The following is a 23,583-nucleotide window of genomic DNA, read 5'->3' as shown; positions in this document are numbered from 1 at the left end:
TTGTAAGACATCCTGCACCTAAAGAGAACTCATATCATACAACAAGAGAAAAAAAATTAAAATAAAAAAAACAGGTGATCACTCACCTCACTATTTTAAGCCTTGCAGCACATCATCAAATACATTTTTCTAAATGTCTTTGTGGAACTTGATATTTACTGATGCAGTAGTGCAGTCAGATGAGAAATGATATCAAAGATCAGTTTATTGCGATACAAATGTAAAAGTTTTTTTAATATATATATTGATAATAACAATGAAAATAAAAGACAATTATCAGAGAGATACAAATTAATTGAGTATTAGAGTAATTGATAATATACATATACATGAAAAGTGACTTTTGATAGTTACTCATTTGTAGAGGCTAATCTCCCACTGTGTTTTTGCTAATAGTTTATAGACTGTTTGTCATGAAATTGTTTAAATGAATGACAATTCATCAAGGAAACAGAGTTATAATTTAGAGTTTTAAGTTAACTGGGCATAACGGAAGATTGCTTGAGCAAGAAAGAAGAAATGAAACTGGTTATTTAAGAAGTGAGACATTTCCCGAATTCACTTTCAAAAACCTTAAAAATACACTGCAAGATGTCTGAGCAACATTGGTTAATAGTGTGATTTTTGGTGAATTGTATTAAAACCAGTTAGGGCCAGTTTGACCATCAAACATCATATTATGGATATAAATGGAACCCAAAACATACAACACAAAAAAAGCCCCCCTTTTCTTTTTACTTTATAGATATTATGTGGCATTTTAATGATATATTGACCCCTGAACTAGGAAATGTGTACAATTATTCCATAGGAACAAAATGCATGCCTTCAGCAACACCGTCACCTACAGGAGGAACTGTGCCTTTCTACAGACTGAGCACTTGTGTAAATAAGCCTTTCTACGATTACTATTTAACATTATACCCTAAATTAATCTGGAGTTTCTAATATATAATAAGTATTAAAGGTTAAGCTTTTTGTTACGTATTTATATTCACCTTGCAAAACAACAACTATTTCTGTGTTTTTAGATTTATTTTTTAGAATACTAGATATAGTTTATTCTAAATCCGTTTTCTCATTGAACATTTGTGGTCGCTTTTTGAATAGTAAACAAAAACAAAATCCTGAAGAGCAAACCACTTTAGATGCTCCATATAAAAAATAACTATAGGCCAAGATAGCAGCTCACTCTCATTAAATAAACATAAAACCCACATATTTTTTAAGTGTTTATTTAAAAGTCACTGTCCCTTCAAAATCTCCTTGAATATCTGAAAATATAATTCCATAGTTGTGCGTTACTAATAAGCAAAGCCTATTTCTAAATGAGGAGAAATGTTAAAAACAATTCCACACACTGCAATGAACACATATATAGCTTGCTTTTCAGGTGGACACTTAAATAAACTGATATACTCAAGCTAACAATTTCCAGTATTCATTGATACATGACAATAATACATTTAAAATTAGATAAACTTTGGCATAGACAACTTGTAAAAAAAAAAAAAAAAAAAAAAATTATTTGCAAAAGGAGTCAATTCAAACTGCAGTCAACTGAATAACTACTTTACCTACCTACCTAATGAAAATCCCTTTTCATACAAACATTCAACCCAGGCAGTCTGTCATTTTCTAGTGGGAGTCGCTGTACAAAAATAGTCTCTCCCTACATTGATATTTGCAATTCCAGGAACGCTAAATATTTGGAGTGGATCACTAGTTAGATATAAAAGAAATTACTGACAGAATGCTAACTTAGAACTAATAAACTGGAGAAGATCACTAATTCAGTAGCCTGGTAAATTGGGAAAGTGCTTATTACACATAGCTGCATTTTTCCTTTTGAACTGAGCCACTGTTCTGAAGACAATTTGAGCATGAATGAACAATGCATAATTTTATCGCTGCTAGCCCTCAGCGGATACAGCTCATCTTGTGTCGAATCAGTGAGAGCAGCTACTTTTTAAGGATTGGGTGGCCTGGAGCTGGAGTGTATATTGTCAGATGATTATAAACTGAGAAATAAGGCATGTGACTGATATGAGCTTATCCTCGTTAGTGGGCTGTGGATGAATAATCTACACGTCCTGAACTTTCATGGCATCCTTGGGCCAGCTGTATGAATCCAGAGTGAAGGAGTCGTAATCAGAGTTATAGACTTGGGATAAAACAAAGGCCTCTTTATCTTTGGGTTCAGGGTACCAGGAAGCAATGCCTTGTTTGTAGGCGTGGTCCACAATCTGAAGAAAAAGGGGTTTGAGAAGAAGGAATGAAATGAAATATAGTGAGCGAACAGAGTACAGTGTGACAGATTTGTTACTGTTTGCTATTAAAAACTTTTGCAAAGTCAAAATTCATCCATTTGTGAAAACCTTTATTGGTATTATAGGGAATATAATTTACACTCTGCCATGAAGTTTACAAACTTAATGACATCAAATCTTTGGTAGACATTTAGTAGTTTTTCTTGAAGCTGATTATTGTTGAGAGGAATTTCAAATGAGATACTTTGTTGCATGCTGGTGTTTTGTTATATACAATGATTGATTCAAGATATATATATGAAATGTAAATATTTTGTAAATGTCTTTAGTGTCACTTTTGATCAGTTTAATGCATCCTTGCTGAATAAAAGTATTAATTATAAAAATCTTTCTGACCCCAAAATTTTGAAAAGTATAGTGTATAGTTTGTTAAATTATTCCATATTTCCATATTTTATGGTTGCTGAATTGTAGAGTTGGCTAAGAATTAATATCTAAATTTAATAAAACAATTTCAATCATGTTGTTCTGTGAGCCAACAAATTTTGATTTTGTACTACACTAGCTATGATTTTTAGTACACTAGCACTAGTGCAATCATGAAAAAGTAACGGTAAAGCCCTGTCAAATCTGACCTGACAGCTCTTATAACCTACTTTGCTATATTAATAAATCTCTTAATTTAGCATGATCTCATTCCATATTTCTTATGGGTGCCAAAATGTAGAGTTGGCTAATAAGACCTGTTCTAGTAGTAATCATCCTCTACATATGAGAATGGTTACTGACCTTAACAGCAATTTTGAAGGACACTTCTCTGATGGTCTTCAGAGGGGGGTACAGTCTGCCCTCAGCCAGATGCTCCTCAGTAACCATGTCAGAAATCGCCTGGAGTGAAATCAAAGCCTTAATTTGAGCTTTCAATTCGCACTGTAAGTAAATTTGCACAGAACACACATTCACTTTTATTATTGTTGGCTCTTGACTCTCCGTGCTCGTTTACCTCTGCTGTAGTAAGGAAAATGTCATCTGAGATATGGCGAACACCACAGGCGATGACTCCCAATGCTACTCCAGGGAACACATAAGCGTTGTTTCCCTGGCCAGGGTAGAAGCTGCGTCCATCTGCCAAAGTGACCTTTTTAAAGGGGCTTCCACTGGCAAATATGCCCCTTCCCTGTGATACATACACATGCCCTTTAAACTGATGTGAAAAATTTGCTCTATGGGATGCTTTATGTGATTGTTTTAATAAAGACCACTTTCACTAGTTTTATCTATTAGATTTCAGTGGGTATTACCTCAGTAAGTGTGTAACACTGCTCTGCTGTGCACTCAGCTTTGCTTGTGGGATTGCTAAGGGCAAAAATAATTGGCCGTTCGTTGTGAGTGGCCATGTTCTTGATGATCTTCTCAGTGAAAGCACCCACTATGGCAGCCACACCTGTAGATGGTTTGAAGTTTGGTGTTTATGATCTCAAATCTGCATTTAGCATAATGAACAGAAATATAAAATACTTTTGTTCAAATCTGAATGTTTTCTGCAATTACGCCCACTAGTGGCTTCAATATGCCATTGCAATTCATACAGGATGAATAAAAAAATATTAAGATGCACAAAGAACCATTCCAGCTATAAAAACACATGAGACTGGGGTGGAGTACAGCAATCAGTTCTCATTGTCAATCCTGTAAAAAACTTAACATATAAAACGTAAATAAAATGTATGTGTGTAACAGTGTTGTTATTGTTAACTAAACGATTAAAAATAATTTGAAGTAACTAAAAGCTGAAATAAAAATTAAATCAAATATAAATATTATAATGGAAAAATATACTTAATACTTAAATACCTTCATACTTAAAATACCTTGGTAACTAACCCGAAATATGCTAATGTTGAGGTACTAAAATTACCAAAATTAAAATAAAATAAAGCTAAATATTTTTAATATTTTTAAAAAGCAAAGAGTGTTATTTTAATATATTTATATAGTTACTATTATAGTACTTTATAATATTTTGGATTGGCTTTTATTTTTCATTTTAAGTTTAGTTTAGGTTTTAGTAATCTTGTGATTTCGTCACTTTACTACAAAAAAAAAAACAAAACACGAATATAAATGACAAACACACATCATGAAATTACTCAAATTAAAATGAATACTAAAAAATAAAAGCTAATTCAAACTATTAATAAGTACTATAATAGTACCCATTGAAATAATATTAAAATAACACTATATATAGAATGGGATCAATCCCTCCTTACCAATGATAGCTGTGGGCTTGATGGTTTCCACCACTTCCTCTAGTGTCTTTATGTGTGGATGCTCATGTGCAAATTCTTCCTTCTCATGGTTCAGATGACCTCTGCCCTAACGGGCCAAATGACACAAAATAACAGTTTTGGTATAATGTTTAATTTTGGAGGTGTTCAAATGCAGAATATTGCTTTAATTTATGTTTTGACATTTTGCATTAAGCCTACATACATTTGTATATTCAGATGTTGAGTAGGAGGACAAATATAGCCTGTAGGAAAGAAATGCCAAAAAAGACAAACTACTGTAGGTTTGATTGTTACCTTGACAATTAGGCCTTTAGAATCCACCATCCAAATCCTCTTGACAGCCTCAGCATGAGATACACCTTGCTTGGCCATGGCCATTATCAGTAAGTGAGCAATGCCCAAGGCGGCCTGGTCATGTGACAAAAAAAAAAAAATTACACATCTGATAATCCTGGCATAATTGGAGTAAGCTTAAAAGTGTTTTGTAATGGATCTTTTAATTGCTACTTCTCAGTAGAAGTTTGTAGCATCTTTCAATTAAAATTCACATTACCTCTCCTGCTCCCTGAAACACGAACTTGTGGTCAGAGAGTTTATTCTTTGTAATCTTAAGAGCAGCTAGGATCCCAGCAACAGCAACAGAAGCTGTGCCTGAAAAGGTGGGGAAAGAGATAAGCAAACAATTTTATGGCTCTAATACCATCATTTTCCATTATAAAGAATGAAAATCTTTATAGTTTGATATTACAGTGTGCATACCTACCCTGGATATCATCATTAAAGGTGCAATAACGATTGCGGTATTTATTGAGAATACGAAAGGCATTGCTGTTGGCAAAATCCTCAAACTGAATTAGACAATTCATCCCATACCTGAAACAAAAGATAAAAACGAAAACAAATGACGACATGTTTGTACAGTCTGTAAGTATTTCACACACACGTAATCTTCCCCTATAGTTAACTGTTAACTTGAGAACCACCGAACCAAATCATTAAGTCAGTTGAGCTGGTGAACCAGATCATTCAGAACAGATTTATTAACAGGATCAGCTGATTCACTAAAAAGATCTGGCTTAAAAGTACAACTCGAACAACAGAAGTTGTAAATAAATCATAAGGTTAAGTAAATCATATGGGTAACTAAATCATCTTTCATTTCAGAATTTTAGTTTCAAACATACTTGTCGGTGACAGCTTGCATGAACTCATCAATGAGGTCATCGTATTCTTTGCCCCTCACTCTTTTGTGCTTTAAGCCAATGTACAAGGGGTCATCTAAGAGGGCCTGAACAAAAAGAAATAAAAATGGCTTAAAAAGGACAACAGGGTTACAAATAGGGACAACAATGTTTGAAAACCCAATGAAACCTATGAACAACAGAGTACAGTTGTACAGTATATACATTATTATTCAAAGGTTTGGGGCCAATTCTTTTATTTTAGCGTAGATGCATTAAATGGATCAAAAGTGACAGTAAAGAAATTTATATTGCTATAAAAATAAAATTATATTGTTATGAAAGTGTAATAATATTTCACAATATTACTGTTTCACTGTATTTTTGATCAAATAAATGCAGCCTTGGAGAGCTTAAGAGGCTTCTTTCAAAAACATAAAAATAAAAATAATTACAGACTCAAAACATGGTGTAACTATGCTATTCTCGTTTTACCTGATTATCAGTGCCCACATCCAGCAGTACAGGCAGGCACTGCTGAGGTGGCACTCCTCCACATGCTGTATACAGAGCTAGTTTGCCCACTGGGATCCCCATTCCATAGCCGCCCAGGTCTCCTAATCCCAGGATTCGTTCTCCGTCGGTCACCACTATAGCCTATTAATGCACATACAATGAAACAACCATCTACTGACACCGAATAACACTTTATCACTCTAAACAAACCTTAATGTCCTCCTCTGGCCAGGAGTTCAGCATCGTAGCAATATGCCCCTTGTCATGGATAGTGATAAATAACCCTCTACAAGAAAAAAAAAAACACAGTCAAAATCATATGGGCCTTATACTGTATGTTCACCATGCAGCTAAGAAAAACGGGTTGGACTAGTCTGGGTGTCTATAAGGCATTTGATTCAGAACAGGTCTGGCTAAACAAGTCGTTCCAGAGTATGTATATACCTCACCTTGGTCTTCTGAAAGCAAGGCCATACTGTTGGCAGGCCAGGCCCACAGTAGGAGTGTAGACGATAGGCATGAATTCTTCAATGTCAGAGGTTAACACACGATAGAAAAGCTTCTCATTTCTGTCCTGCAGTGTCATCAGCAATATGTATCTGCAGAGTCAGAATGTTTTTTTTTTAGTATAAATAGGAAATGGACCAAGAAAACTATTGTCACTGTGCTTTTCATTGGCTTTGATCATACAGTGTATGCACAGAATGTTTCAGATGAAGTTTGGTTACTTGTCGAGAGGGTTACTGCGTGTCTCGTAGCTCTTCATGACACGAAGCACTTGGACATCCTGAGAGAGGAAACAGGGAGGCAGCAGGCCATGGATACCCAGCTGTAACCTCTCCTCCAGGGTGAACGCCATGCCCTGTTAACACAGCACCATAACTTCATTAACAACACGTGACAGCTGTGAATGAAAAAGAAAAATTATGCACTCCTCCTACAGTCTGGTTTAAATACAAATTACCACCCTGCAACTGGGTCTGCACCGGGCAACATTCCAGCTTAGGGTAGATGCATCACATGTTGGATCTATTTATTTCTGACCAATAGGAAGCAAGCATGGACACCCTCCCCTGTTGGATTCTCTGCTCACTGTTTACGTCTAACAGTTTCCAGCCGTCATGGCTTTAAAGTTGTTCACTTCTCAATCATGCCCATTCCTCATCTTGGCCTGATAGTCTTTGTAAACAGGATACAGATTGCGAAGTAACATTTAAATGGACACATTTTCATGACCCAGCAAAAAGTGTTTAGCAAAACTCCTGAGTCATATCCTGCAACTCTGCATTGATTTTAAAAGAAGCCTAAGCATATTCAGCGCATCTCCTCTTAGTGCTTGGTAGGGGCCAAAGTCTTTGAAGACTTTGCTTTTAGATTCAAGATCTCACAATGCCACTTTTGTACTTTCTTATCTGCGGGGACTTTGGCATTACTAAATGTTATAAAACCACATCAAAGCACCAGCTGCTGACAATCTAATAGCTGCTTAGTCACGTAGATCACAAGTGCACTGAGTTTGAACCCTAAAGATGCTTACTTTGTTCAAGTGGGGGTTCCTGGTGATATCATAGCCTCGTTTTTTGGTGAACACCGTGCCCTTGGAGCTCACGCCCGAGTGACAGACCCTCACTGCCCCTACGATAGCTGGAGGGAGCGACAGGGGGCTGGAGAAAACCCTGCACAGCGCCAGCACACTCTTACCCGAGAGAGAGTTCATGATTCCTGCAAAATGAGAAAATTCAGGTTCAGAGAAGCTTCTTTTTGAAAGCTCACTATCCTGGTAACCATGGTATGGCAAAATACCAGTTCATGCTGGTTTGGTGACTGGTTTATAGTCAGTAGACAACCTTAGACCAGCAGCAAACCAGAGGGTCAAGCTGGTTTATTGAACATGTCCAGCTACTGTACCAACTTAAGCAGGGGTTTCCAACAAGATGATTTTACAGTAATAACAGTCACTGCAGTAAAACTGGCACATAAACTTTGGTTACCAGGATAATTGATTATTATAAAGAGCTGGTCATGGTGCAACAAAGAAAAATGACTAATACAGCTTTTGCAAGTTCGTCCTCTCCAATTGTAAACAGGGCCTTTAGAACACAAAAAAACAACGCAAATGCCTTATGTATTGCATTGCTATCTGAATTCGCTGCGCATCTTTATTTTAACAACAGTATGTGTTTCAGCCCAAATGCACATTACGGAGAGGCTTAGCATTGTCATTGTTCTATAATGAGACATGTGTTTACAAGCAAAGCCGCGTTATTACCTGAGAACAGCCAGTCCACCGGCAGCTTCTGCTTCACTAGGTTAAATCCAAACGCTGACCTGCTGCTGTCTGTCTCCACTGACTCGCGTTATCTGTAGATGATGTTGTAATCGACTGATAGAAACGATCCAGGTTTGTATGACATTGACACTTTCGCTTCCCAACGCTCTCGCCTTCGGCCCGCCCCTTTAGGGCAGAAGTAGCCAATAAACTGAGGCGATGCGAATGACGGCGTTCTCATACAAACGGAAGATTTGTAGGCCTGTCTGGCGCTTCCCAGTATTTTTGTTTATTTAAACGTTTGCATTTAAAATATGAGTGATGAAAACGGATACATAATCACGTACATCGAACGAAATGACCACGCTCGAATATGCTTTAGAAAGTCAGTTGTTTAATCAATCTTGTACAAACAAAATAAATTATAATTTTTTTTTTACATTTAATCTACAGTACACGTTTCTGCATTAAATCATGAAACATGCTGGAAAATGTATGATCTCTAGTATAAAAGACTGTAAACTAGTATAAAAGTTACTTTATTGTAGCCAGTGTTTACATAAATTCTCAGCACATGAGAAAAACAAAGATCTTTGTTTGGGAAACTGCTGGTACTGTTCATGTAGTTTTAGATTATGAGTTAAACGAATGGTACTGCTCTTCTTTTGCAATCCAACTAATAACAATACATATGTACTCATACATACTCAAATATAATTCTAAATCATCCCAAGGATTGTAACAGTTATTTGGATAACAACACAGTGAAAAGACAAAGAAAACAACCAAATCAACATTAAAACTACTCCAAACAAAGATTAACCAAAAGTAAACAGAGAACCTAGATGAACCAAAGAGGCTCTTATGTACAACCTTCAGCTGAAGTGCTATCAATGTTAACGTCATCTATAAACTGTACTGATCAAATACCAAAAACCTTGCTGTGGTTAATAATTAATGTACAGTGAAAACAGTGAAAAGTTACACATATAAAACTTTTTTTTTTCTTCAAAAAAATGATAAAATAACATCTTAAAGCAGATTAAAACATAAAATAAAGTGTAAAAAAAAAAAAGATGTACAGTGCATTTACTGTCTACTAATATTGCATGCCATTTGCAGTTACTGCTTAATTATTGTGCTGAAGTACACAATTAATTAGTCCCAATGACAGTAGTCCAGAAGACATTCACTTGTAGGTGGTGACTATAACTATGTTAGAAATGAAGGACAAGGCAGGGACTCAGATCACAACACTCACGCCACTGCGAGAGCTCTTATCCTGTAAAAAAAAAAAAAAAAAAAGATTTATGATGAGACAAACCATAATGATTTACATTTACTTTTATTCATTTGGAAGACACTTTTATCAAAAGTGACTTAAAAATACTAAAAATGCTGTTTTATTTATGTTCAAATCTTCATTTCAGCAAACCTAAAGCATAGTTTTAAACACAAATAAAATTCTGTCATTTATTCACCTTCATTTCATTCCAACCCTGTATGACTTTCTTCTAAGGAAGACAAAAGTATTATTTTGAAGAATATGTTTTTGTTCATACAATAAAACTCAAACGAACTGAGACATTTTTTCAAAATACTTTCTTCTGTGTTAGCAGGTTTGGAACAACATGAGGATGTATAAATGATGACAGGATTTTCATTTTGGGGTGAATGATTCCATTTAAATTTGTCCTTTTTGGGACCACAGTATATAATCATAGCTTCTTAGTGATGAACAAATCATAAATCTACATTCTTACCGAGAAGCGGTCACTCCTCCTGCTGTGGCCAGGCAATATCTCAATGGTAGAATAAGCTGGTGGTTTCTCAGACAATCTCCCTTGAGATCGCTTTCCCTTTCTATAACCGTCCTCCTCGTCTGAACTCCAGGAGCCTCTACGTGGAGAAGGTGAGTTTCTCCTGTCTCTGCGGTTTGCCGCACGCTCCAGCTCCTCCAGAAGCTCCCCTTTACTGCGAACACGTGGACGAGACCTATCCGAAACTCCCCTGCGTCCTGATGAACCTCGGCCTCCACGCCTATCGTCCCAGTCCGACTCGTCGCTGTAACTGCGCTGCATTTGCGTCCCTCTCCGTGAAGATGACGGCTCCCTCCAGGAATCATCACGATGATAACCATTGCGATTAGAGCTACCGCTGGAATGATTAGATAGCCGGTGTCTTCCACCATCATTGGTCCGCCGAGAGCTCTGTTTCGCTCGGCCCATGATGGGAGGCAGCTGGATGACCCTGCGCTCCACACCTTGGACACCCATCTCGTCCAGGGCTGAGAGCATGCTGGGCGGCCTGGCTGATATAGGCACAGCTTGGGGTATGGGTTGAGGTAGTGGAGTTGCATATTGTGGTTGTGGGGCCGCATATTGATGAGGAAGGCTTTGGAACGGGACTGCTGTGTAGTGATGTTGAGGCTGAAGCATTGGGGCAGCCATATCCATCCCTCTTACTTGGTTCTCCAGAAAATCTAATACCTGGTTATTACCACGTACACTTCCATTAATGCCGCCATTGCCATGGTATCCATGGGGAGGTACGAATGGCGGGACAGGTTGAGGAGGAGGAATGACCATCGGGGCCATGGGAAGGTTGTGTTTGGATGAAGCTTCAGAAAAAGACCCTGTAGAGGACAAATTATGAGTGTCAAGTCATTACTGATCAGAAGCAGCACTACATACATTAGCAGATTACTAGAGGAAGTTATACTGACCTGAATATAGTAAAGGGTTTGCTTGAGAAGATGCCTTTGAGGCAATGGGGGCATAGATGGGCTGGCCATGGAGCCACGGTACCATTGCTTTTTGAGCGTCACGCATCATCTTGTGGCGCATCACCGCTAAATAGACAAATGAACATGAAAGAATTTCACTACCTTTTATTTTTCAATAAAATTACATTTTATAGGATGGACTGTGAAGAAAGTTACCTGGTATAAGACGACAACAAATTATCAATTTTTTTTTTATTATTTGAAATAATACTTCATAATAATAATTATAAAGCACATTATGTTGTATCGTCATAGTGCACAGATTAGTTTTTATTGTTAAAATGATAAAAAAAAACAAAAAAAAAAACAGGGTTCCACATATTATTATTATAATTTATATTACTAAATTATTATGAATATTGTTTTTATTCATATTATAATGTAAAAGAATACTTATATTATTAATAATAAAAAATATATATTTATATTGCATATTTTGTTATATTGACAGTCTACTTATTATTTAGGTTTCATTGTCAAAAAAAAAAAAAAAACATATACACATATATTATACAACATTTTATTATTATTATTGACAAACTAAGCAATTGTTATGCCGAATGTGATTTTGTAATCAGTAGACATTTATTTCCAACAGAAGTAGAACACTTTGAATATTGTTAAAAAATAAATATTGTAACATATTATCTGGTGTGACAGATGCACAAAGATACTAAAGTGAAAAAGTCAATGCACGTGGATACCTTCTTCTGGGCAGCAGCAAGTGCGAGGACAGCAGGGACAACGGACATAGCAGCAGCAGTTCTGAGGACAGCACTGGCAGCAGCAGATACAAATCAGTATGAGGAGGAGCAGTCCACCGAGGACGATGAGCAGCACAGTCAGCCAGTCTGAGAGGAAGAGGGGGTATGACCAGCATCAGCATCTATAATGTTTTTGTGGTTTGAACACAAGTCTTCAGTGTGTTGATACTTACGATACACAATGAGTCTGATTTCTTTATCGGAGTCTCCCACAACATCACCCGCTGCATCGATGGAGCAGAAATACATGCCATTGTCCCACCACATGACCTCATTGATAACCAGATCAGCATCTGTGAAACAAAACAAAAACAACTAAATTACTGGCTCTTGTTAGTAAAACCTTAATCAAGCAAACATAACTTGTACATTGTAAGGAATCAGCAATATATATATATATATATATATATATATATATATATATATGAGAAGATCTGATTAATTAAATTTCTAAGACCAACTTGCGAGCATGAAATAAACTGTTTCCCATGACTGTGATTCTATAAATTCCTACATCTGTGGTTGTCACATAATAGTTGTCTACACTGTAATTAATTTAATCCTATAAACCCTGCTATATCATATTTGATAAATTAATTTCTAACGCCTCTAAATTATAAACGTTTTATTGGGTGTTTTTATTGTTAGATAAAGAGTGACAACAGATATTTATAAGCTTTACATAAATAAATATTTACAGATATTTATATTTTTATGTATTTTAAGTGTTCTGCTATACTAATATAAAAATGTAATTGATTTATGTCATTGCTTCTGCATGTTGAGACTCACTGTTTTGTACGTATATCTTGCGATCTCGATATTCTGTCCCCAGAATAGCTTCATTGATGCCTCTTTTCTGAATTACTATGCGGACAGTGCGCTGACTGTCTGGACAGTCATTGGCTGGGTCTTGCTTCAGACCCAGAGCTGCTTGATATGCTGAAGAAAGAAATGTACATGGTCACATCAATCACCACATGTCATCTATTCAAAAAATAAAAAAAGCCTTCTATATTCAGTTCACCTACACCACTCACCAACTGAGTAATATTCCAGCACTGGATCCAAACAGAAGGACTTGTACCGCCATGTGACCAGGACATCTTGTGGGTTTGCAGTAGTGGAATAGTCACATCGCAGAGTGACAGAAGCAAACAGCATTGTGTGTCTCTCTGTATGAGGAACCGCAACCTGGATAGACAAAAGCTCTGAGAATAGAGGGAGAGGGATCAGTTAACATCAGGGTTCCACACCTTCACCAGAATCAGAATCAGAATCAGAAAGAGCTTTATTGCCAAATTTCTGATCACAAGTTTTCATTATTTTCCAGTCGATAATTTTATTTATTTAGTTAAGTTAATCATTTCATAACATTGACAATTTCATACTCACAAAGAAACATTTTCAGCAAATTAAATATTTTAGAGCTGAGCATAACAAAAAATAATTATATTCACTATATAAATTTTAAAGACTATATTAATTTCTATTCCTGTTCCAAGCCTGAAAATGTCTATTTAACAAATTCTTATGCATACAAACAAAATCAAGTTTCAGTAAAACATAATAATAACATTGTGGCTGGCATTAAGCTAAATCACGTGATCGGGATTATCTGCCTATAATGTTTGCACCTGCTTATGATTAACCTCGCCACTAAACTTATAGAATTACCAGAAATGTTTTAAATTCTTAAAAAGTGGTATGCCACTAAATGAAACACTCCTAATATTCCAGTTTAAACACTGACAGTTATTTAATGCCGACTTACCTGTTGGAAATACGCAGAGCACGAGCGCAAGCACCTTGAGCTTCAGTTTTTCTTTCATGTTTCTCGGTTACACGAAGTTGTTTTTACTTTACTGTATTTTTCCAGAACACAGAAAAATCCTACATTTGCGACTCAAACAAATACAGACGATGTATGCTGACCATCATGCCATCGTAAAAGATGCGACGCAAATATATCCAGATATTTTCTAGTTTACCTAAATTCTCTCGAGTCAGTGTAAACACACCTTTGCTCTTTGGAAGTCTGATTCCCCTCCCCCATTCCACGATGACGCCACAGACTCCACCCACCAACAGGTGCACAACACCCGAATTGGGTCATGTTACTTTATTTAAAGTTATTAATTGATTATTGTTCAAAATGAAATTATTTTCCAATTTTTATTATTGTAAATATGGATCATCGCTCAAAGTGAAAGGATTATTGCGTTGTTTACTTCATTCGATAGAATGCAGACATATGTTTGTACAGTTATTTAACCACCAGGGGGCGTCACTTGCCGGCTCAAAGGGTTTTCCCAACGTTGTATTTTTGCAGCCTTACCAGCTGCTGCTGGGAAAAGTATTAAAACTATAGTCAGGCTTCTCTGTTGGTCAGTTTTACATGGGTTTTACTATTTTTATTCAAACCACATCTATAGATGTGGACAGGCCCGGCGCCAGGACGCACGACTTTGGGGGGCTTTTTTTTCAAGTAAACGCACAAAATGCATTATTTGGGTAACACTTTACAATAATTCACTAATACAAATTAAACAGAAAAGCTAGCAGGTGCATGATTTGGCATGGCAGCCAATACAAATAATTAATAACAGTTTCATTACCTAAATCCTGCGTTTGGACCAGGCTCGGTTGCAGAATCACATCACTCTGTGCTTCTGAAATGATTATCTATCTCTGTCAAGCATGAAAAGCAAGTTTTATCTAAATTCTGAATATATTATCGTATACAGCATGCAAAGAGCGCTCCCTTTAAATGTATTAAAACTGTCTCTCATTCATCACGATCTTACAAAGTTCCGTTTTAACCAATTAATGTGACCACACAATGAAACTTTTATTTATTTTATTTTTTTAATGAAGTTAGGAGCATGACAGAACTCGGCGCTGGACAAAAAGCGGTGAGTGCGTGGATTCCAACTTAAACACCTCTGATTGGCCATTGCATTGTAGAAATCAACAAACAGGTCTGTGATTGGCTACTTTGCTCCCCTCTGCGAAAATGCATTGTAAAATCATTTGACGCTTTCCAAAGCAGAAGATACACTAGCCAAATCTATTTCGTTATGCTATTATTACGAAGAAAACAGATCCTAGACCAGGAGTTATGGGCAGTTTTTCCTTCTAAAAGCAACCAGTTAGACTATTTTACACTGAGTTAGAGACTGTTATAGACCAGTTTCGTGTAGACGTCACCGTTACGTCACTCGCAGCTGCGCGCGCATTGTGGTGGCAGAAACACACGGTAACAAGCAGAGTGTAACGGGGAAAATCCACAGAATAAGAGATAAAATGTACTGTTGTGCCTTTGGATGTCAGAATCTGAATGCAAATCATTTTTATAGAATACTGTAGTCAAAAACGCCATTTGAAGCTAAACAGACGTTTAAACGGACAGACTAATGAATGAAACCTGCTATGATTACTCTACTTTTAAAGCATAAATTTGATTTAAACAATTGGTCTACATAATATTCACATATGCAGTTCATAGGGATTTTTTTTTTTTTTTGGCCTACAGTTACAGCATGAAATATTATTTAAACCTATAACATTTTGTCTCACAATTCTTTTTTGAGACTTTTTTTTCTTTTTTCTCTCGTAAATTCAACTTTATATTTCGTATTTCGACTTTATAATTCGATTTAACTCAACAATAGCGAGTTTGTCCATTCTGAGGAGGAAAAACGCCAGATGTGTGGGATATAACTCAAAAGAGCGAATGACGAGTTGATTTTTCTTATCAGAATTAAGAGAATAAAGTCAGAATTTTGAAATATTGAAAATGAAATTTTAACGCATACCTGCTGCCACTGCCAGACAAAAAGCCGACGACAGCTGTGGTTAAACGAGATCAAACGAGCTCACCGGACAGAAACGATCGTCAAAAATGCTTTCACTTCCATACACTTCTTATCAGAAAAGGTTCAATAAAGTATTGTCTTTTGTTGTTATGGGTGCGTCTAAAGATTTCTTATGGATCTCAGTACTATGTCGTGTATGAAATAATAATGTCTGTGTGCATGTGTGTAAAACAACAAACTGACGAGGCCTATGCTTAATCATATGTAATTGTATATACATTGTTATGAGTAACTGTGGCTGGAATATTAATGTAGCTGTAAAAATAGTTACCTGCTGAAACTGAAATACATATTACATCTTCATGACTAGAAACACGAGAGAGCAGGCGCAAATCCTGGCAGCGGCAGGTCGCAGCGCCACTTCCAGGTCATTTCTGGCAGCTGCCACGGTTTCTCTCGCTGTTTTTGCTGTTTGCTCGGTAAAAACTACACTGTTCTCAGTGGCGTGCGGTGGTGGTTTTTTTTTTTTAAATGATGCAAAGTTCCCACAATTGTATTACTATTATTATTATTATTATACATTTTTATGTATCATAGTTTATGTATCATAGTGTATAGAGTTCGTGCCAGGAGTCACGATCGTTTGTCGCCGTTTCTGCTGTAAACTACAGTTTTATTTTTAACTAAAAGATCTGATGATGCATATTATATGCATAAGTATTTTCCCATAAAGAACATACACACAGATAAGGAGTGCCCAGCTGCCGCTAGCAATACTGTATATAAGCACAAACACGCGCGCACACACAAACATTTAAAAAAAAAAATGTATTTAATGTAACACTTTAGTTATTAACTAGTTGCTTGCATATTACTATATTAGCTGTTTATTGATGTCCAGAACATCTCACAGTCCTATCTTTTCAAACAGGAAAGAAGTGAACAGTTCCGCTGGAGAACTTTCTGCCCACACAGCTTTGTGTAGGGGTTTAGTTTGGTGCTCATCTGCTTGTTGGTATGTAGTATGCATAATCAAATTTTTTATTAAAAAAAAAAAAAAAAACCATTTCAATTTCTGTTACCACACCAGTCAGCTGCAGTCCTGATGTCTATCAAAAAAAATGTTTTCCTGCTGTGAAAGAAGAAAGTATGGTCAAAATATTTGGTGTATATAATAATGTTACAGTTAATGCCTCAGACTTGTAGGCCTAGAGCATTTACAGTACATGACATAAATGATCTTTTCTAACAATGAATGCTTTCTATAAATATTATACATTTATTACTACTGTTTTTCATTATAAAACAACAGTAAAAATAGTTTGCAACAAAACTTACGAAAATTAAACATGGTTTTGCAACACATAAAAAAAGGTGCCAAAACCGTGGCTATACAAATTGTATTAAAAAAAACATTTCATTTCTCGGTGATCCCACATTTGCCCATTTTCATTTTTGTAGCTATTACAAAAATTCTATACTTAATTGAACTGCCCAATTTCCATTAATCACTTTATTAATTTGCATGCATGAAATAAATGTAAAATAACCTGCCAAAATTTACATAACCTCAAAGCCGCAAGGATAAGATTACTGAATTTCTGATGTTTGTGTGTTGTACGGCTTCGCCTGCCATCAGTCAAGACAAGGGAGGCAGAGTCTCTTTAGAGAAAAAGAAAAAAAAAATGGATGAGAAAATGATCGATATAACAAAAATAAATCAACGCAAGTATTACAAAATGTGACATTAAAAAGTGTAAAAGTCACTAGTTTTTATAAAGTAATTCTGTCCAACAGCGACACCCGCTGGTAAAGTTAAAAAGAACAGCTGAGCATCAGTTGACAAATAAAATATGTTTGTATTGTTACTGCCTTTTGTTATTATTTTGGAATAAATGTAAAAATACGTAAAACACTAACTTGATGAGATTTAACAAAATTGGTGATAAACAGAATATTACACAGTGTAAATATACAAAATATAATTGTATTTGGCCTTTTTAATGTAATGTTTATTTAACCAGGGAAATGTGATAAGAGTAAGGTTAGATATGTATGTGTGTGTGTGTATATACAGTGGGTACGGAAAGTATTCAGACCCCCTTAAATTTTTCACTCTTTGTTATATTGCAGCCATTTGCTAAAATCATTTAAGTTCATTTTTTTCCCCTCATTAATGTACACACAGCACCCCATATTGACAGAAAAACACAGAATTGTTGACATTTTTGCAGATTTATTAAAAAAGAAAAACTGAAATATCACATGGTCCTAAGTATTCAGACCCTTTGCTGTGACACTCATATATTTAACTCAGGTGCTGTCCATTTCTTCTGATCATCCTTGAGACGGTTCTACACCTTCATTTGAGTCCAGCTGTGTTTGATTATAGTGATTGGACTTGATTAGGAAAGCCACACACCTGTCTATATAAGACCTTACAGCTCACAGTGCATGTCAGAGCAAATGAGAATCATGAGGTCAAAGGAACTGCCTGAAGAGCTCAGAGACAGAATTGTGGCAAGGCACAGATCTGGCCAAGGTTACAAAAAAATTTCTGATGCACTTAAGGTTCCTAAGAGCACAGTGGCCTCCATAATCCTTAAATGGAAGACGTTTGGGACGACCAGAACCCTTCCTAGAGCTGGCCGTCCGGCCAAACTGAGCTATCGGGGGAGAAGAGCCTTGGTGAGAGAGGTAAAGAAGAACCCAAAGATCACTGTGGCTGAGCTCCAGAGATGCAGTCGGGAGATGGGAGAAAGTCAACCATCACTGCAGCCCTCCACCAGTCGGGGCTTTATGGCAGAGTGGCCCGACGGAAGCCTCTCCTCAGTGCAAGACACATGAAAGCCCGCATGGAGGACTCCAAGATGGTGAGAAATAAGATTCTCTGGTCTGATGAGACCAATATAGAACTTTTTGGCCTTAATTCTAAGCGGTATGTGTGGAGAAATCCAGGCACTGCTCATCACCTGTCCAATACAGTCCCAACAGTGAAGCATGGTGGTGGCAGCATCTGTTGGGGTGTTTTTCAGCTGCAGGGACAGGACGACTGGTTGCAATCGAGGGAAAGATGAATGCGGCCAAATACAGGGATATCCTGGACGAAAACCTTCTCCAGAGTGCTCAGGACCTCAGACTGGGCCGAAGGTTTACCTTCCAACAAGACAATGACCCTAAGCACACAGCTAAAATAACGAAGGAGTGGCTTCACAACAACTCCGTGACTGTTCTCGAATGGCCCAGCCAGAGCCCTGACTTAAACCCAATTGAGCATCTCTGGAGAGACCTAAAAATGGCTGTCCATCAACGTTTACCATCCAACCTGACAGAACTGGAGAGGATCTGCAAGGAGGAATGGCAGAGGATCCCCAAATCCAGGTGTGAAAAACTTGTTGCATCTTTCCCAAAAAGACTCATGGCTGTATTGGATCAAAAGGGTGCTTCTACTAAATACTGAGCAAAGGGTCTGAATACTTAGGACCATGTGATATTTCAGTTTTTCTTTTTTAATAAATCTGCAAAAATGTCAACAATTCTGTGTTTTTCTGTCAATATGGGGTGCTGTGTGTACATTAATGAGGAAAAAAAATGATTTTAGCAAATGGCTGCAATATAACAAAGAGTGAAAAATTTAAGGGGGTCTGAATACTTTCCGTACCCACTGTATATATATATATATATATATATATATATATATATATTTATGCCATGGTCTGTCTGAATACTCGATTCTGATTGGCTGGCAGGTGTTGATTAAATTCGTTTAACTGCACAGAATTAAATTCATTTAGCTGCGCCTCTGGCGGTTCTTCGCCTCCACGTCCTGCATTCAAATCGTTTAATGCACAGCTAGCCGTTGATCATCCCTTACATATATATATATATATATATATATATATATAGTCATACACGAAACCGGAGGGTGCAGAAAGTGCAAGATGGACTCATATAGAAGTAATAACTTACAACTTACCAGGAAATCCCTAATATGGACAAAAGTATATCTGAATAAAAGGCAGAAACCTTTGGAAACGTGAAGACATTAAACACGATTGCCACAATATATGGTTCAGTTGTGCTTTTTTCAATCATCTCCAGGTAATAAATAAAGTATATGAACAATTCAGTGCTACTTGACATAGCATTTATTACAGTACAGAAACTATTCTGCCTTATATGTGATAAAAATGAAAAAAAAAAAAATGTATGTCCCCCTCACTTCTGAAATTATGGCTGCACACCTGTATATAGTATACACATGCTTATATACTGTCTATACTGCTTAGCACTCCTTATGTGTATGTTCTTTATGGGAAAATGCTTTTGCAATTTACCTTAATGGGTTCATATTCTGGTCGAATCTGCTTGCTGGTATATAATATGCATCATCAAATCTTTTATTTAAAAATAAAACTCTAGTTTACAGCAGAAACGGCGACAAACGATCATGACTCCTGGCACGAACTCTGGAAGCTGATACATAAAAATGTATAATAATAATAATAATAACAATAATAATAATAAATAACACACCTGTGGGAACTTTGCCTTAATATTTTAAAACACCATCGCTCGCCACTGAGAACAGCGTAGTTTTTACCGAGCAAACAGCAGAAACGGCGAGAAAAACCGTGGCAGCTGCCACGAACTGCCAGGGAGAGCACCGAGAAGGGTATAACTGCAGCCTGGAGATCTCCAAATGGGGGCGGGAACTCCAAAACGGGGTGGGAGCTCCAAAATAGGGCGTGGCTTCCTCCCATTGACGGACAGGCACATGACACGCATGCGCAATTTTTTCTCCCAATCAACTTCAGCGCAAACTCCGCCCCACAGTTGATTCTAAAGATTTTATTGGTTGTGTCACTCACAGTGTTAATTTAATTTCCTACACTATGCTACAAAAAATGCTAACCCCTAAACCTACCCCACACCTGACCCTAACCTTACCCAGGCTGCACGGCGGGATTGGCGATGAAAAGAAAGTTGCAGTCCAGGAGATAAGCAGTTAATATGATTATGCGATATGAGATATCCGAGCCGGGCCGTTCATAACTCCCCAACCGAACCTCACCGGACAATGGCACCTTTTTAGTTACATCCAGCTTCACTACCCCATCCTACCCTGTGAATTTCAAGCCCCGGGATGCCCCCGTTGCTTAAAACCAAGGATAGAGTAAAATCTTTCCCCTTCGCTGCACTGAAGACTGCTCGCGGGAGAGCTTGTGAGTGATTCTCGTTTATATCATTAAGCAGAGGTTCAAACTCGGGTCCGAACACCACTGGCCACGAGCTTTGGGCTCTGCTCTCACGGAGAATATTGATTTATATATCATATTTTATTTTAGATAAAACTAGAAAGAATGTTTAATTTATAAAGTGTTATTTTGAAATGTAAGTCAATAACAATTGGCTGAAGCCCGCCCCATTTTGGAGGTTCTGCCCACTTTTGGAGTTCACGCCCCATTTTGGAGATCTCCAGTCTGCAGTTATATCCACTTGAGAGCACCAGCCCCTGCAGGCATCCTTTGAGTGAGTACAGGTCGGCCAATATGGTTTCGTACGTTAAAGTTAACCTTTCCAAATAACGCGGTCCCGGACAGTGAGTGACCTTACATATGCAGGTAAAATCGGAATTCCTCCAGTTATTGTTAAAAAAAACAAGCTAACAGACTTCATAGCTAGCGTTAGTGAAGCGGTCAGGGGGATCTTTCTGCCACCACCTAAGCTCCGCCCACAGAAAAAAACGTCACAATGTTTACTAACAGGAAAAGGCTCGATACATGCTAAACTAAAGTTCGGTCATCCCCCTCGGTCTGGAGGGAGGGCACAAGGATGTCCGTAGGGGGGCAAAGCCCCCTGGTGGCTGGCTGCAGTACAGGTCATAAACCCTCATTAACCCGAAAGATTAGCCTAAATTCTACTGGGGTTCCTTTATAACAAATATAAATTGGAGAAAGGCCTGGCATTTGCCAAGTAAATTTTGTATATCTAACAAAGTTAAGGAGGTTCATTATAAAATCCTTCATAAAATTTATCCCGTTAATTTGTCTATTTCTAAATATTCTGATGTTGATGAGTCTTGCTCGTTTTGTGGTTTTGTTGAAGAAACAGCTTCCCATTTGTTTTTTGATTGTGGTGTTACCAACAAATTATGGGTTGACTTAAGCACCTATGTTTCTAACCTTACAAATGTGACCCATACCTTCATCCTCAAAGATGTTATTTTTTATTATGAAAATCCAAAGCTACCTGTTGAATATGTTGTTAATTTTCTTATATTGAATGCAAAATTCTTCATTCATAAACAAAAGTGGCTTAAATCTCCTTGGTCTCTCCCCCTCTTTCTTTCTGAATTTTTAGGGGTGTCCCTGAATGGTCGACGATTCGATGCTTCGATTCGAGGAGCCTGATTCGACTCCCAATCTCACAGTCGAATATTCGCGGGGTGTTATGATCATACCATTTTGGCTACATGGGGGTGCCAATCATCAAAATTAAAATAAATAAACATTTGAAATATATCAGTCTGTGTGTAATGAATGAATATAATATACAAGTTTCACTTTTTGAATGGAATTAGTGAAATAAATCAACTTTTTGATGATATTCTAATTATATGACCAGCACCTGTATATATATATATATATATATACATATATATAGTGTTTCTTGTTACACAGTTATAATTATAAACAAAAACAAATACAGTAAGGCATTTTTTTTTTAGCAATACAGAATCATGTTTATTTAGTTTATATATGATTATTATATTACTATATAGAATATTAAATATTGTATTTTTTTTACAGTCATGCCAATAAAGCAATTTTGAATTGAATTGAATATTAAAGCCAGATGATAATCTGGCGCTGGCCAATGTAAAGTTTATACGGACATCCTAGAATGGGTAGTCTGCGCGATCTCCCACATACCATACCGGGCTGTGTCATTTGGATAGACGGTTTTCAGTGGCATGTGTCACAAGTTTTAGTGACACATGCCACTCTCCACTGACACATGCCAAATGACACAGCCCGGTTTTCATTGGCATGTGTCAGTGGAGAGTGGCATGTGTCATTGACATTGTCACGTAAGTGTCGCAACTATATCTATAGAAGATGCAACTGTGATGCGATATCCTAAACAAATAGCCTAATTTAGTGATTTTTAAAAAGTCAGTTAAAGGTATATGTAAGTCGGTTATACTTTCTCAAATGTTCTGAGTTTATGGCACATCTGTTTTTGAGTGGCAGATGACACTGAATGTTGTGCAATAGCCTACAGTGCTATTGTATGTGGGAGATCGCGCAGGTGGCACTTTTGATTAAAACGTTCCATTTTTCTTTTCTTTTCTTATTTTTTAAAAAAAAAATTTTTTATTTTTAGCTATGGCCTCTGCATAGTCTCTATTATTTTATAATTACAACTGATAAGCTGAACTGTCAAATCTATGCAACAACAACAAAAAAAAATGCGTATTTACATTTGAATGTATTGTACAAAGCAAGCTTCTGGAAATAAACTTACAATGAAAAATACACATTAAGGGGCATTAGACACATTTTAATCTTAATAGAGGAATATTTGTTGTACAAAAAAAAGAATTTAGCGACGCAATAAATCGTTTACTTGACCGCAACATACTGTTAATTAAATCAATATCGTTCTGCCGTTATCTACATT

General features: G+C 36.9%; 2 protein-coding genes across 2 annotated transcripts; both read right to left on the bottom strand.

Moving 5' to 3' along the window:
• Nucleotides 1-462: 462 nt before the first annotated feature.
• On the bottom strand, nt 463-8,717 carry me3 (malic enzyme 3, NADP(+)-dependent, mitochondrial). Its single transcript, XM_058787722.1, has 15 exons — nt 8,531-8,717; nt 7,799-7,983; nt 6,990-7,123; nt 6,711-6,860; nt 6,472-6,547; nt 6,241-6,402; nt 5,749-5,852; nt 5,328-5,437; nt 5,118-5,215; nt 4,859-4,972; nt 4,544-4,649; nt 3,572-3,714; nt 3,274-3,447; nt 3,060-3,158; nt 463-2,246 (listed from the first exon to the last, which is right to left on the bottom strand). Exons 2-15 carry the CDS (start codon nt 7,976-7,978, stop codon nt 2,085-2,087), a joined length of 1,812 nt encoding a protein of 603 aa, XP_058643705.1. The 5' UTR covers nt 7,979-7,983; nt 8,531-8,717; the 3' UTR covers nt 463-2,084.
• A 197-nt stretch (nt 8,718-8,914) lies between these two features.
• On the bottom strand, nt 8,915-14,138 carry ildr1b (immunoglobulin-like domain containing receptor 1b). Its single transcript, XM_058787724.1, has 8 exons — nt 13,854-14,138; nt 13,120-13,290; nt 12,872-13,021; nt 12,253-12,372; nt 12,020-12,166; nt 11,256-11,381; nt 10,294-11,165; nt 8,915-9,812 (listed from the first exon to the last, which is right to left on the bottom strand). Exons 1-8 carry the CDS (start codon nt 13,909-13,911, stop codon nt 9,774-9,776), a joined length of 1,683 nt encoding a protein of 560 aa, XP_058643707.1. The 5' UTR covers nt 13,912-14,138; the 3' UTR covers nt 8,915-9,773.
• Nucleotides 14,139-23,583: the final 9,445 nt, after the last annotated feature.

The sequence above is a fragment of the Onychostoma macrolepis genome, chromosome 09 (assembly GCF_012432095.1).
Source record: "Onychostoma macrolepis isolate SWU-2019 chromosome 09, ASM1243209v1, whole genome shotgun sequence".
NCBI lineage: Eukaryota > Metazoa > Chordata > Actinopteri > Cypriniformes > Cyprinidae > Onychostoma > Onychostoma macrolepis.
This window is presented reverse-complemented; position numbering and strand designations above follow the sequence as displayed.